Source organism: Gadus macrocephalus, chromosome 3 (assembly GCF_031168955.1).
Source record: "Gadus macrocephalus chromosome 3, ASM3116895v1".
NCBI classification, from domain to species: domain Eukaryota; kingdom Metazoa; phylum Chordata; class Actinopteri; order Gadiformes; family Gadidae; genus Gadus; species Gadus macrocephalus.
The window spans coordinates 6,198,470-6,214,992 of NC_082384.1; the positions used below are offsets into that span (position 1 = coordinate 6,198,470).

At 42.7% G+C, this 16,523-nt stretch overlaps 1 protein-coding gene across 23 annotated transcripts in view; it reads right to left on the reverse strand.

The window, feature by feature from the left end:
• LOC132453835 (ankyrin-2-like) overlaps nucleotides 1-16,523 on the reverse strand; it is a 90,389-nt gene that overhangs the window by 62,224 nt on the left and 11,642 nt on the right. For 7 of the 23 annotated variants that reach the window (XM_060046836.1, XM_060046850.1, XM_060046831.1 and 4 more), the window contains exons 1-2: nucleotides 7,672-8,140; nucleotides 6,321-6,422 (exon numbers count right to left, since the gene is read on the reverse strand). In XM_060046836.1, the coding sequence (XP_059902819.1) occupies nucleotides 6,321-6,422; nucleotides 7,672-7,806 (237 nt within the window). In that variant the 5' untranslated portion in view covers nucleotides 7,807-8,140. Of the gene's footprint in view, nucleotides 1-6,320; nucleotides 6,423-7,671; nucleotides 8,148-10,551; nucleotides 11,175-16,523 lie in introns of those variants that run through there. The other 16 variants (XM_060046852.1, XM_060046838.1, XM_060046846.1 and 13 more) reach the window with 7 other exon arrangements.

Genomic DNA, 16,523 nt, shown 5'->3' on the forward strand with positions numbered 1-16,523 from the left:
TCAGTCAGCACCAGCAAGTACAACCGACAAGTTGGCGGGCAACCTGCCGGGTTAATGCCCTCCTCAAAAATATATGTATGTATGATATACAATTTAAATTAAATTGAAGGTATTATGTGATTACTAAAATAGGCAAAGATTAGAACGTTCCAGAATATTTGGTGCAGTGGCTAGGAGGGAACTTTGTAATTCAGTGCTCAGAACCACATGATGGATCGGTGGGTGGCAGAGAAAAGAGTCAGAGGTTACCAACAATAAAGAGATTGACAGTGAGTCGGAGGCATCTACAAGCCAGATTCCTCACAAGGAAACAAAGAAAAGGAGGGTGAAAAGAAAATACTGGAAAAGCTACTTAGAATTAGGATTCACCTACACTGGCCCCGAAGACCAGCCATTGCGTGTTTGTTACTATGAGGGACTGGCTAATGAGTGCATGAAACCTGCAAATCTTCACCGGCATCAAGTCCAAGCCAGTCGATTTTTTTAAAAGCAAGCTCCAGGTATACCGCACAAGCAAGAAGGTAATTCAATCGACATCTACCGGCGGTGCTACTGCTAAAGCAGTGGAAGACTCGTACCGGTTGTCCCGACTCATTGCGAAAAAAGGCATGCCACATACACTCGGGGAGGAGGTGATGTTGCCAGCAATTAAAGAGACTGTGGGTGTAATGGTGGGTGACAAAGCCAGAAGGCAAAGGGACTTCATTCCATTGTCAGACAACACTGTGCAGCACAGAATTGAGGAGATGGCCATCAGTGAACAAACAACTAATATTGCGGATCAAAGCCAGTGGGTTATTTGCTCTTCAGTAAGACGAGTCAACCGATATAGCTAACCTTGCCCACCTGCTCGCCTACATAAGGTATGAACACAACAGAGAAATAGAGGAGGACTTTCACTTTTGCAAACAACCGTTCAACATATGTTGAACGGTGTCATCACAGAACGTGGAATTGATTGGCCAAGATGCTTGGGAATAAGCACAGACGGGGCAGCAGCGATGATAGGCCAACACAGCGGCCTTGCTAAACGTGTGCAAGCAGTTGCTCTGCAAGCGAAATCTATGCACTTCAGCATACACAGAGAGGCCCTCGCATCCAAAAGAATGCCTACTGATCTCAAAACTGTTCTGGCTGAAGCAGTGAAAACTGTCAATTTCATCAAGGCCCGTTCACTGAATTCAAGACTGTTTTCAGTTTTATGCGACGAGATGGGCAGTGAGCACGGACAATTGCTGCTCCATACCGAGGTCCGGTGGCTGTCAAGAAGGAAGGTGCTTGCACGTCTTTACGAGTTGCGAGATGAGGTGAGACTGTTCCTACTTGAGAGCAAGTTCGACCTCTCTGGCCGATTTAATGATGCAGACTGGCTTGGAAAGTTGGTATATCTGTCAGACATTTTTGAGCACTTGAATGTACTAAATAGGAGTCTACAGGGGAAGGCTGTTACTATTTTTCACACGCAAGATCGGAGCAACAAGAAGATGGGGATGTGGGCGAAGCGTGGAGGACGCAAACTATGACTCATTTCCAAATCGTTCCGATTTTTTAGACAGCTCAGACATACACCTTTCAAGTTCTGTGCAAGATGACATCAGACAGCACTTGCACCTGCTGAGAACGCAGCTATGGTATTATTTCCTAGCCCCCGACACAACAGCGAACTGGATAAGAAATTTGTGTGCCATCCATGATGACTACACTCAATGACAAACGTCACCTCCAGAGAGCAAGACAGCCTGGCCGAACTGTCCTGTGACACTGCTTTGAAAATGGACTTTTCTGAGAGATGCCTGCCTGCCCTTTGGCTGAAAGTTGCCAAGGAATACCCCAAACTTTCCGACAAAGCCCTGAAGCTGCTTGTGCCTTTTCCAACCACTTACCTCTGTGAATAGGGATGGGAATCGAGAACCGGTTCTTGTTCAGAACCGGTGCCGAGTCAACCGATTTCTTTGGAATCATTAGCAAGCCTGCTTAACAAGTTTTGATTTGTCGCGCCACACTTTCTCCGTGCACAGGCGAGCGAGTTCACGAGGATTTGTGCCGCGACAAATTCGCTGGAGTTGAAATATTTCAACTTTGACGCAAATTTTGCGAGTAGACAGCCAATCAGCGTTCAACAGCGTGACAACTGAGTGACATGCGTAACGTAACAGCCAATCAGTGTTCAACCGTCAAACTCGGTGCAGTGCAGTCCGGGGTGAACTGCAGCATGGAGGAGAAAGTGATTGTTGCCGTTTGCGACTCCCGGAGCTCTATATATAATAGTATATAATATATTATAATTGTATATATCACGGCCAACAGCTCTGTGCGCTTCCGGATGGCCGTAGCGTGGGGAGCTCTCATAGGGATTGGGCTTTTTGGGGTTTATTTACCGGCGTTGCTATGGTTTCCGGTCTTGTGTGATCCAACGGTTTATTAGGTAGGCCCATCTAATAAATATCTGTCTAATCAATACTTCATTTTGTTTATGTCAGTTGAATTTTGTTACAAGTTGATTGCAAATGAGCACTGTTAGTATTCCAAAAGGCACAAGCTCTTACTTGACTGTTTGCATTCTGTGTTTTTAGTTTTATGGCACATAATGATGGCATTTGGGCTTAAAAAGCCAAACATATATTTTTTTGTCCAGACCAATTGATTTGGAAATGTACAATTTCCTAATACTGGACGCACTTCTGATCAGATATTAAAGAGATTTAATACAAACAAACACTTTTGTACTTCTTTCTCACCCAATGAGAATCGATAAGAGAAACGATAAGGAATCGGATCGATAAGCAGATTCGGAATCGGAATCGGAAACGTGAAATACTTCAATTCCATCAATTCCCATCTCTATCTGTGAATCAGGATTTTCCTCCCTGGTCATGTTGAAGACAAAATATCGGAACAGACTTAATAATGAACCAAATCTCAGATTGAGGCATTACTCATTACTGGAACCTGACATACAAAAATTAACGTCTGCAAAGCAACATCATCCATCTCATTAGGAGAGCATTTGTTTAGGCTAGTTGTTCTTTTGTTTTTAATAAAAACCTATGTTTTTGTAAATTAATATTAACTAAATTAATTTGACTTTTTTATTTTTTTATTATTTTTAACAAGGAGTAGGGCTACTGTGTTTTCATTAAATGTGTATAGGGCCAGAGTTCGTGATCACATCACATGCATAGCCTTTATATATAGGCAGTGTATATCTGAAACAATTTGTTTTGAATTATAAATGGAAGAAATAGGGCCTATAATTATTTTAATTGCCAGTAAGTTTCTTGGTCTTCCGTTTCTGAAATGTTTTGCATATGTTACTTGGACAAACTCCCAGCCTGTATGTTGAGAACTTTGAGGAGATTTGATATTTGACTTTATCCAGTTCAGTTCAATTCAGTTCGTTTGTGATTACTGTACATATTTAATATTCCATTATCATTGCTATGGATAAAAGCCTGGTGTTCAAATTAATCTGATTATGCCCTCGGGCACTTTAAATAAATACATTAAATAGCCGTCAGCCGTTGTGTGCAGTAAACGTTCTTTTAACAAGCCTGTTGTACTGATGCTTTGTTACTTTTAGTGCTTTTATATGCCTATTAAGAGGTGCGGGTAATTCAGGTAGGACTGTGTGTAGACATATTTTATTATGTGTATTTTCGCGGTGGTCCGCGAAAATTCTTGATTATAAAAGGTGGTCCACACACACTCAAATTTTGAAAACCCCTGATATATGCCATAGATCAGTGGTTCTCAAAACTATGTACTAGATATTTTTTCCATCTGAGTACCCCTTCAATTGCACCAATTTTTTTGGGGAGAAAAAAATATGTAATTAACATAAATAATGTATGTGCGTTCTGTTTGGCAGTGTAAACATGAACATGAAAAGGGAGCAAATAGTCACAATTTAGTGTGAAACATGAGCCTGTGCTTATTGCAACTGTTGGCAAATTTCTCCCCAGGTTCAGATCAAACTGACATTTCTAAATACCCCCTGCAGTACTCAAATGGGGGTATGCGTACCCCCATTGGAGAACCACCACCATAGATAATATAACAATTATGTAGTGGTTAATCTCATAGATTTTATGGGATTTATTTTTTGGTCATACAATAACCCGCTAATTTGCTAAGAAGTTACAGGATCAATTACCTGTTCCTCCTAGTTCCCCAATTTCTGATTATGTGGACATGAAAACCCTCAGTGATATATCCATACCTACATCTGACAATACTTTATCTCAGGAACTCAACAACACAGCAGGTTTACATTGTGTGGATAGTTGGTGTAGCTTACTATTCAAATTGGCTTGTTGGCCAAACTAAACATGTGAGTGGAATGTGGGGGTGGTGGGGGTTGCGGTGGGGGTGGTAGGGTAGGTGGTGGAGACAGCTTTATGACGCTGGTCAGAGAACCAAAGAGGAAACCCAGCAGGTGCGAGCCCAGAGTGTCCGGGGCAGGGTATTGGGACAGTGGGTTGTGGCTGCCTGGTTGGGGCTTGGAGGGAAAGGGAGCTTAGAGCAGAGGCAGCTTACGGAGGAGTCATGTTGTGCACTTTTTGCTGACACTGGGGTTGTGCACAATGCAGGAGTGACACAGCACTCAACATTCTCCTGTGCCTGGCTGCTCTGCGGTGGCTGCCTAGGATCCCTGAGTCACCACACACTCCGTATACGCTCCCAACACTACAGAGCGGGAGAAACAACCCCAACAAAACATGAACGAGGAGGAAAGAGCTTGTGAACATGCTCGTTGGCCCGAGTCTCTGAATAAGTCATCACACAATTAACAAGGGTGCAGAGGGCAGACTTTGATTATTGATAATTGTTTTGTAAAAATTATCAATAAGGATCCAAATGATTACCAATTTGCATGTTTGCATGTATGTATGTGTGTGTACATGTGAGCATGTAGATATTAACCTTCAAGTCACAACTCAAAACTCACCTGTTCAAACTCGCACACAACGTCTAACTGATCACTGTTTTGATTGTTTGTTTGTTTTGTTTTGTCTTGTTTTAGTTTTATTTATTTCTTAATTATGTTTATTTATTTATTTTTTCCACAATGTCTTGTTTTTTTTAAACGATTTATGATGACTATATGCTCTGTAAGGTGACCTTGGGTGTCTTGAAAGGCGCCTCTAAATTAAATGTATTATTATTATTATTATTAGTAGTATTCACAGACACACTCTTACACAAATACACACACATACAACATACATACACCACTGTTCGGGAGCTACCTATCCCTGTTCCCAGGCCTGAACGGGCTAGTCCTGTGCCTGAGCTGACAAGTTGTGTTCGTGACGTTCCTAGCCCAGTGCCTGACGTTCCTAGCCCTGTTCCTGACCGTCCTAGTCCTGTTCCTGACCCGCGTACTGTTCCTATTCAAACCCTGTTTCCACGTACATGGTTAATTTGAATAACTGAGACATTTCCCTTTGTTTGTACCCTTCTTTTACACGCAAACAGAGAATTTGCCTCTAAAAATGTTTTTTTTCTAAAAGACTCTGGCCAGAGTGGAGATTTTGGAAAACTTTGGTTGCCTGTTTGCATGTAAACTGAAAAGAACTGAGTTTTAGGCAACCAACGCCATATTATGCGCCAGAACTTGCACCTGCGCCAAAAGTGCGATTTGGGATTCTGATTGGCTAACGTGGGCTTGAGCATCTCGTTACACTGCCACCTAAAGTTTTGGAATGTCCTGACGGCACAGGTTAGTATAAACTAAAATAGCCGGCCATGTGTAAACGTAGCCTCAGTCTCCACCGCAGCCTGGAGGAACGCTTGGAGATGCTCCAACAGTTTTTTGCTTGTCTCGTTAGTGTCATGTTTCTCCCCTGTTTTAGTTAGTAATTATTTTCACCTGTGTTCCATGTGTTTAAGATCTTTACTATCTTCCCCCGTTATTTTCTGTCTCCCTGTTTCCGTGAAGTAAATTGTCCTTTTAGCACCACTCTAAGTTCTGATCTCTGCGTTTGGGTTCAGGTCCCTGTGCAAGCCGTGACAAATGTGTTAATTCTAGAGGCCATCGAGAAACCATAGAGAAGATTGAGACACATTTATGTGAAGCATAACTGATAAATATGTTAGTCCCTTTTGCCATGGTTTCTTGGCTATCATCTTTGTTTTGGTATTTTTAAACCAAATGTCAAACATGTTCTAACAATTTAACAGACTCCCCAGTAATATAGGTTCATGGAATACCAGGTATGCCGGAGATCAATGCATGAATTTGTCCGTTTATCAATCCGTCTCATTATAAAACACTAGACAACATGGGAAGTCTTTCCATATAGTGTCTAATGAAGTACCTGATTACAGGTGCTGATGTCCACTCCCCCTTTCAGAAACTCCAGGACTTTGTCGAGGTTCCCTGCCCTGGCAGCACGCAGAAAGCTGGTGTTGCTGTCCGACTGCAAGGACAGAAACAGAAGACAACGGTATGAAGGTTAAATAAAACACAAACATCCAACACCTATTTTAGCTGTGTACAGGTCAAGCAAACATAGCATGTGTTGGCACCAGTCGAGCTGGAAGAGGAGTTTGAGGAATTAATTTATTAAATGATTGATTGATTGCATGATTGATTGATCATATTATACATACATTGATAGATATTTCTAACATACAATTTTTTTTTTCGTGGATTTACATGCAAAAGTCTAAATTGCTTCAGAATATTCTGTTCTCGTTTGGAACAAAATAATACATTTTTATGTAACCATAACTGATAGAGGTTTAGTATTACACTAATGTTGTTCTAATCTACATATTTTAAAAGCATGATTGTATTGGAATCAATCAGAAGATATGAATTACACAAGTAATCTGCTCTTGCTCATGAACTCGCTGAGTGATATGAAAACCCATTTCCTGTGACACATCAATAAGACAGCAGCTGGTGCCGAGTGATACATCGACATTCAGATCAATACTCAGCTCATTAAATACCACACATGAAGACTTCAGACCATGGAGACAGCTGAAGGGAACATATTTGTGTACATGATTGTATACACACATAAAATCATACACACACACATACACACATACCTACCTACATACATAAACACAAAAGCAGCTCCATATACTTCAGTATTCCAAGAGATAAAGAGAATGTAAATGATCATGTGTAAAGGTTTCATATCATCCTATCTATGTCGTATATACAACAGAGATTGATCACAATGTTTAAGGTCACATGGTCAGGTCTGACATGTTTTATTAGGCACATGCTTTAGTGTTTACTGTGTGTGGACAAGGATTGATGAGTTAGTTATTGGTGAGTTAGTCAGTGCAGTCGACCAGGACTATGAATCCCTCTGTAGCATTATTTGGTGTCAAGGATAACAGTGCACAATAGATGCCCACACAAACAGAGTAGGGAAATACAACAAAGTTTGTTCTCTCTCTCTCTCTCTCTCTCTCTCTCTCTCTCTCTCTCTCTCTCTCTCTCTCTCTCTCTCTCTCTCTCTCTCTCTCTCTCTCTCTCTCTCTCTCTCTCTCTCTCTCTCTCTCTCTCTCTCTCTCTCTCTCTCTCTCTCTCTCTCTCTCTCTCTCTCTCTCTCTCTCTCTCTCTCTCTCTCTCTCTCTCTCTCTCTCTCTCTCTCTCTCTCTCTCTCTCTCTCTCTCTCTCTCTCTCTCTCTGTGATTGTGTCTCACCAGTCCATCATAAGCTTCATATCCAGAATCAGCAGCCCCATGGTGGTCGCCTTCCAGGTTTAATTCCAAGTCACTCCCGATGCTGGCTAGTGTTTTATCTAAAGTACAGGCCTTACAACCTACTGAGTTACCCATGGGTGCCCTAACCAAAACAATGCTAAAGCAATTCCAAAATAATGTTTATTATAAAAAACACCAACTCGCAAGTTGAAGCTATTTTAAAAGCGAAACATCTGCTTTGTATGATCCTTAATATGGTTTTAAGGTAAATGTCTTAATATGGAATGCACTAAGGCTCATTAATGCTCTGATATCTTCTTTGCCAAATCCAATTCATAAACGGCCCCAACGCTGCATCCTGTCTCTTCCATTCTTTTCAATGCCGAGTCAAGATCTCAGCTCCCCAGCTAATCACTCTCTCTGTATCTCTCTCTCTATCGCTCTCTGTATCTATCTCACTGTCTCTCTCTCTTTCTCTCTGTATCTCTCTCTCTCTCTGTATCTCTCTCTCTCTCTCTCTCACTCTCTCTCTGTGACAACTGAGGTCATAAAAGCCTGGCCCAGCCAATGCAAAAGCAGGCATCTCTCAAGCCGGCTATTTTTACCCCCAACAGGGTTCCAGGAGACCCCCTACCCTGACCGGGTCTAGCCCAGGGTGGGGTGCTCAGCAGCTGAACACCACCAGGAATGTCATAGAACCATTTTACTTCTTGAGGTTGATGAAATACGAGAATCTTACAAAGTAGCATATTAAAGTAACAGTGATGAATATTGTGTGCGTGTATGTGTGTGCGTGCGCATGTGTGTGTTGATGCTCACTTTCTTAAGAAATCTTTTCAGATTGTCTATCCAACCAGACCTTCTGCCTCGCGGATCTCAGATAGAATTGAAGAATCAGAAGCTGGAACTGTAATCACGCGAATAAGGCCGCGTGATTACGGTTCGCCACACATTCTTTTGACAAACTAAGGTTGTGCGGCCTATATTGGACGGCGACGGTACTGCCGTGCGGTGATTATGCCCCGTATATCTATACAAATACCTTTCAAGAAGTTTGTGACTTCTTGAAAATATTCACCTAATGGTAATCCCCCACTGGCAGAAACAGGTTTAACAATTTACCCACTAATTAGAACAGGCTAATTGGCTAATATAATCAGATTCAGAATTTCTATAGAATAGCGCATTTATTTGCATGCTGTTGAATAGCTCCAGTGTGGCTGTGACATTTCATTGAAATTTCGCTCCGTGGCTCGTCTGGTGTGTGACCCGTTAACACTGAAGCTCTGCCGTAATGGAGTCGGACTCGGACTGAGACCAGATCCGAGAGACACAGACTTCCTCCACACACCTACGTGATAATGCAGCTTGGCTTTTTGAAGCGTGATTCCAATACACCAATTTGACAGTTTCAGGAAATAAATGTCTTCATCACGAAAGCCCCATTTAAAATGTAACATGGAGGCGCATCGCCACTATTAGGCTACATTGTTTGGGGATAATCCATTTATAATTCTTTACTTGCACCTATGCGACCTAGGAAAATATTGCCTGGCATCCACATGATAAATGGTCACAGCATGTCATCTTCAACACTATCCTGCCAATCGCAGAGAGATCTAAACATCTTGACAACTTGAAATAAAATGCAAATCTAAAGAGGGTCTTTGTGAGCCTTTTCAACTGTCAGCAACACGTGGGGGCCTTCAGATATGATTTGATATCCTTTAAATTGGGCATTCGTTACTATGGCCTTAGTTGTGGGAGAGTGCGGATTATGTATAATGTGGTCTATAGTCACGTAATTACCACCCCTGGTATCTGTGCATGATCTGATCTCTGTCCGCTGACTTGACTCCGCTGTAATGAAAAACTCCACACTGGATTAAACTGTATAACAACAGAGATAGAAACAGAATTTCAAATTATCTCATATTATGAAAACTGAGCAGCTGAGGTGAAACAAAATATATTTATGTGCGAATAGCCTTTACATTATCCATGATTTATTACAATTCATCCATTAAGGGTACTTTTCTTGATATGTATTTAAGTCCAATCCCATCAATGGAGATCCTGTTCGGCACAAACACACACAAACAGTAGTGCACACTGCTTCCTAATACCTCATCACATGAGCCCAGCTGTCATCTGCCATTCCCTCATCTCGCTAATGACTTCCCCGAATGCACCATAATGGAACCGGGAGAACAGCAGCCGGGACAACCCTAACCCTAACCCTGTACTGTTAATCCCCCCCTCAGTACAGCTGCAGACATGTGCTGCGGGGGCGGCACTAGATCAGGAGGTAGAGCGGGTTGGCTGGTAACCGGAAGGTTACGAGTTCGATCCCCTGCTCCTCCTAGCTGGGTGTCCCGGAGCCTCACCCTGACTGCTCCTGACGAGCTGGCTGTCGCCTTTGCCTGGTTGACTCTGCCGTCGGTGTGTCGATGTGTGAATGAATGGTTGTAAGCCACTTTGGATAAAAGCGCCAGCAAAATCCCCTAAATGTAAATGGGTAACCCATTATCCTCGTCACAGTGGAGGTCCCAATGGGATCACGAGGGTACATAAGAACCATAGTGACAGCCCCATCCTCCTCACCCCAAATATGTAACAGATAGCTGCATTGAAGATGAACTGGAAATTACTAACCGCTTTGTGGGAAACTGTTCAGAAATGTTTCCCAAAAAACGGTTTAGTTGGAAACTATGTGTAGTCATGTGTACATTGTGTAACACTATGTGTAGTCATGTGTACATTGTTCTATACTATGTGCAGTCATGTGTACATTGCGTTACACTATGTTTAGTAATGTGCACATTGTAGCATACTATGTGTGGTCGTTGTATACCATGTGTAGTCATGTGCACGTTGTACCTGCCGCTTGCGCTCAGCCCTCTCCCGCTGGCGTCTCCTCCTCTCCCTGGCCTTCTGCAGGGCGATGTACTCGGGGGGATGCTCCAGCTCACGAGCCTTCTTCAGGTGAGCCGCAGCGTGCGCCATAGCGCTGGGTAATGTGATCACTAATCTAGTCTCTCTCTCTGTATCTCTCTTGTCACTTCCTTTGTCAGTCTCTCTCTCAAGTTGTGCTGTTCGTTACCAAACTCAAAGTTGACTAAATGTTTTGTTAAAAAAAAGAGGCAAATAGATCCAATTGGCTTTGACAGAATGAGCAATGTCACTGTTTCACTGACTCCAACTGAAACGTGACGACTAGGATCAATGATGAAAATTCCTTAGACGAAGTCTAGATTTGTTTTATGTCAGCGCAGACAGAGAAAAAAAAACAAGTTCAAACCATTCCACGCATGTGATCGTATGTGTTGAATTCCTCTCCTGAATATTTCATTCAAAAATCAACGTGGGAAAACCCAGCGCTGCCCAGCTTCCTCTGGTCCCTCGTTCCTCTGCTCCCAGCTTTAGAGATCACCACCACAACCTCTGCTTTATCATCAACCTAGAAAGCTGCTGTACGGCTCTGACATCCGTCCACAAAGCACATGCACATCATGTGTAGTACGTGTAATACTCCACAATGAGTCATTAGGGTTTGCACATCTGTATGACGAGTGTGTGTGTGTGTGTGCACGCGCGCGCGTGCGTGTGTGTGTGTGTGTGTGTGTGTGTGACTCCACAAACACACACACACGCACACACACACTCACGTCATGTATGGCTTACGTTTGTGTGAACAGTGGAGGTCGAGTGTGAGGGATTTAAGGTAAGCTCCCTGCCAACAACCACCCAGAAGCCACAGGCACTGTCGCTGGTATGTGTACCATCATCATTGTACACTATACCATGTGTACTATCATCACTGCAGGCCTACTATATGTAATACCACACTATACTATGTGTACCATCATCACTGTAGGCCTACTATATGTACTATCCACACTATAGTATGTGTACCATCATCTCTGTAGGCCTACTATATGTCCTATCAACCCTATTTGATGTGTACCATCATCACTGTAGGCCTACTGTTTTTAATATCCAAACTATACTGTGTGCACTATCATCACTGTAGGCCTACTACATGTACTATCCACTATCCTTGAGTAAAGGTGTGAATTGTGAAGAGGAAGTGTAGAAATTGAAGTGGAAGTCCTGGATCTAGAGAGAGAGCGATACACTTTTTGTAAATCTAGTAATCATCTATTATTTTGAGCACAAAAACAGATGTTATGGTTATTTTCTTTGCATTTGGGTTTAATTTAGACCTCGTGAAGTCAAGTGGCGTGTGGCAAATTCGGAACGGACAAACAAAAAAAAGGTGTTTCTCTCATTAGCAACAAACCTTAAATGCTAGGGCGGTGGTCGTATACAACTATGGTGTACTGTCATGGCTGTACTATGCCATCCACACAGTACTTCTGTATTATGTGTACCATCATCGCTGTTCTGTGTTATATCCCTACTGAACTGTTTGTTACCCCTACTGTGCTATGTGTACTATAATGACTGCACTGTGTATGCTATCCATACTAAACTATGTACCGGTATGTGTACTATCATCAGTGTCCCACACAAAGAGAGGAAAGGAGGAGATGCATTCTGCATCAACAAAGGAAAGAGCAAAATTAAGCAGAAGAATGAGGCTCCAAGAGTTGGAGGGACAGCCATTCAGGAATGATCAGGGAGAAACAGAATTGTAGCTTGAAGGGCGATGGGAGGAAGGGAAGAGCGAAGGATGACGAGTGAGAGAGAGAGAGGGAGGGAAAGGGAGAGGAAGGGAGAGAGAGAGAGAGAAATGGAGAGGGTGGGACAAAGGGACTGGGAGGGGAGTGGTAGGGAGAGAGAGAGAGAGAGAGAGAGAGAGAGAGCGAGAGAGAGAGAGAGAGAGAGAGAGAGAGAGAGAGAGAGCTAAATGGACAGGGATGGGGGAGGGAGGGAAAGAGAGGGAGGGGAGAGAAAGATGGTGCAAGGGAGGAAAGGAGGGATGTAAGTGCCTGCAGAACTAGTATGGGGCACACACTGACCCTGAGCAAGGAGGGGCAGAATTAAGGCACATACTCTAATGGTGCACGTACGCATGCACACACCCACACACCACATACCACACACCACACACCACACACCACACACCACACGCACACAACACACACACACACACACACACACACACACACACACACACACACACACACACACACACACACACACACACACACACACACACACACACACACACACACACACACACACCCTGTCTATCTATTTCTAGTACACATTGAGGCTCACATGTTATTCCACAGCCTCAGCCACCAGTGACACAGCGTCATCGGCTCTATTGAGAAACATGGCCGAATATGGTTATTGATAAAGTGTAATGCAGTGGTTATTTAGTTTGTTCAACCGGGAGGCAAATACACATTCTTCAGGTTCACTACTGATGCATAAATAAATAAACTTAAATGGTAATATTTTTTTATTTGTGTATAATAAGGTTTAGGTGAGACAATACTGTTCAATATAATTAAATTATGACCTCACAGGCTCCTCACTCTTCATTTTAGACACATTGGCCATGGGGGTTGAGTCTAAGAAGAGCGAGACACAGGCAATCCCACCCAGGTCTAGTTCTCTGAAGAGAAGAGGCCCAGTAATCTCTCTAAACATTCATCTGCCTATGTATGCTAAATGGTCATCAGACGATAGCCGATGGGTTCCGTGATTAAAGGTCCTTTGTCCAATGCTAGAGAAAACACTATCTCTCTTTCTCACTTATAGCACCCTCTGCTGATGAAACACCATCCGCGCAGAGAAAACCAAAACATAAACACAGATGTAGAATCCTCAATGTTCAGTATCATCATTACCATATCATCCATGACATAGTTGTCACTTTTGTCAATGCAGACATTCATGGAGCTTAATAACTATTAATAATTATTATATTATATTATTATATCAATGTTATAATAATAATATAATAATAATTAAAATAACAAGCAAACACACACGTGCACACTTTGATGGCTAGCTTGCTGAGTTTTGGTCACAAAGTGACACGGTCTGTACTGTTGGATGAAAAAAAGATGCGCCAGATGGCTCTCATCATGGTCGGATCACAATCCATCAACAATCTGATTGATAACTGGCCGCATCCCATGCCCTGAAGTGTGGCACATTCCTCTCTCTGTGCACAGGAAACCACCATGAAAATGGAAGGAAATTAACCTTAACGCACGCTTAAATAGTCATGAGTGCAGCGTTAATCTCTGCACCAAAGTGAAGTTTCATCTGTGCGATGCATTTCATATAGACGCAACAAATGCATCCATTTAAAGATGTTAAAGAGAGATATTGATCAGCAAAAAGCTGATCAATATGGTAGCCATCCCTCTCAGTGCATTCACATGTTTATATACTTGTGTGTGTGTGTGTGTATGTGTGTGTGTGTGTGTGTGTGTGTGTGTGTGTGTGTGTGTGTGTGTGTGTGTGTTTTATGTGTGTATATGTATGTGTGTGTGTGTGTGTGTATGTATGTGTGTGTTTTTTATGTGTGTGTATATGTATGTGTGTTTGTGTGTGTGTGTGTGTGTGTGTCTATGTATGTGTGTGTGGATATGTATGTGATTGTGTGTATATGTATGCGTGTGCGTGTGTGCGTGTCTACAGGGCTCAGATAACAACCCATGGAGTGCTAATCAGAGCTCCTGTTTCCCATTGGACTGCTATGTTCCTGATGGACTCGTGGAGTTAATGGCCTGTCTTCCATTTTATTGACGGGGAAGCTTTTATCTGGACCATTAAGATGCCGTGATAGACAGTTATTAATGACACGGAGACCATTGTGTCTTCACCAGTATGTGTACAGAGTCAACATGCTAATATTTGTTCATACCGTGTATGCATGTCTCTCTGTCTGTCTGTCTGTCTGTCTGTATGTAAGTACCTATGCATTGGTTTGAATAATGTTATTGAAGCCTCAAAATCCTTCCATCAGCCACATTACCTCGTCCTGTTTGAGTTCGAACTAGTGAGATTAATGCTGCTGTGATGACCCTGCTCTAGTTGGCTATACAGGGGATTGTTGTGCAGGGGATTGTGGAGGCGTGTCGCCGGTGTGGCAGCAGGAGTTGCAACCATGGACATATTAAAGGATGGACCACAGACCGAAAATGGCCGCCCATTCATTCCTATGGAAACTGCTCAGTGGCGCAGGGCATCATACAGGAGCGATTTGCTTCCGCGTTATGTGGCCAAGACACGTGACCTAGTCCGTGACGTACCGGATGCAGAAATATAGAACTGATACCGTAATGCACCGCTTCTTTGTCTTTGGATCTTTTGAATAAATGGATCAATACATGATGAATCACAATGATTGCAAGCAGAGGTCTGTGAGAGTTATTGAGCAGCAGATGAACCAGTCCAAAAAACGGAGCACTGAACTAGGCCCTCTCGGATGCCATTTGCTTCACTACGACTCCTTTCAGCTGCACACCCCTCTTCCCCAGCGAGATAACGGCTAATAAAACGCTTGAGGTGGCGTTAAGGAAAGAAAAAACTTACATTTTTTTAGGACATGGCATGAAGGTAATTATGAGACTTTGATTGATATCCAGACATTTTTTGCGGAGACACAATCCTGTTCCCCACTTGTATTGGAGTGGACGGCGATATCTACTTCTGGGCCACATGAAATGACGGACCCCCGTCCACAGCCAGCATAAACAGCTGCAATACCAGGCTTGGCCTCTGAGCACTGGTGGATTGCGGAAGTATGCGCCTATCCTGGGGGCCTGGTTGCAACACACCTGATCTCCATTCCAATCAGGCTCCTCCTCATTTATATAAGATGGCTGCCTAGGCCATCTCACTCTCTGAGCCTACCAGGACAGCAGGGCTTTTGTTCCTTATATTGAGCTGATACACTGCACTACACTACTCATACGCACCAATACACCACAGACATAACTGATAATACTGATGTACGTTGTTTATCTTTATTTCTCAATAGTTATTATCGTTGCTTAATAAATGCTTCAGTTAACTTTCTGTGTGTGGTCTCCCCTTTCTGTCTTAACTATAAGCTAGCTCATGACACTGCATCTGCACTAGGGGGGGGAATCACAGGCTACCTCATGATACGATACACAGTACATGGCACGCGATACCGATTATATTGCGAAACAGCGATTCTGTAATAATCAATATATTGTTCGACAAACCTATGACGATACATCATGATATATGTCTAAAGATTAAGACAAAATTACAATGAAACGGTAAAGTGCTGGACCAAACTGAGTTTTTAAGACACTCGTCTTTGGTTGGTTAACTTCCGTTCATGTTTCCTTGATGTGTTGAGCGCCACCTCGAGGAGCAGGGAAATCTGCGCCTTATTTTAATATTGATATTTGGGGCGATATTTCCTGTCTAACTCATAAAGCATAACAATAAAGCATAAATGCAAAAGAAATTCTTAAAAATAACAAAAATATATGTTGATGTTTGGCGCCAGTGTATCGATTCTCGTATTGCGAGAAGAAGGGCGACGATATCATCGACGTATGGATATTTTGTCCCACCCCTAATCTGCACTGCAGCAACAATTCTGCTGCTGGCCTTATGAGACCAGTGATTCAAATGACTCTGCATGATTTCACCACTATCTTTGGGGTTCAGCGGCACTACTCACTGTAATCTGTAGGTTCCAGTAGTCTGAATACCATACAAAGCAGACAAACATAACCTCTGTTACAGCTGCAGCCTACTAGGTGGCCCACTGTTTTAATGCCTTATAAATGGTTTCTTTGCTTATAGTGCATACTCATGGAATAACTGTTGATTGAACTAATGACACTGATGATGAAAAGAAAAAAGGAACATTAGTTCAT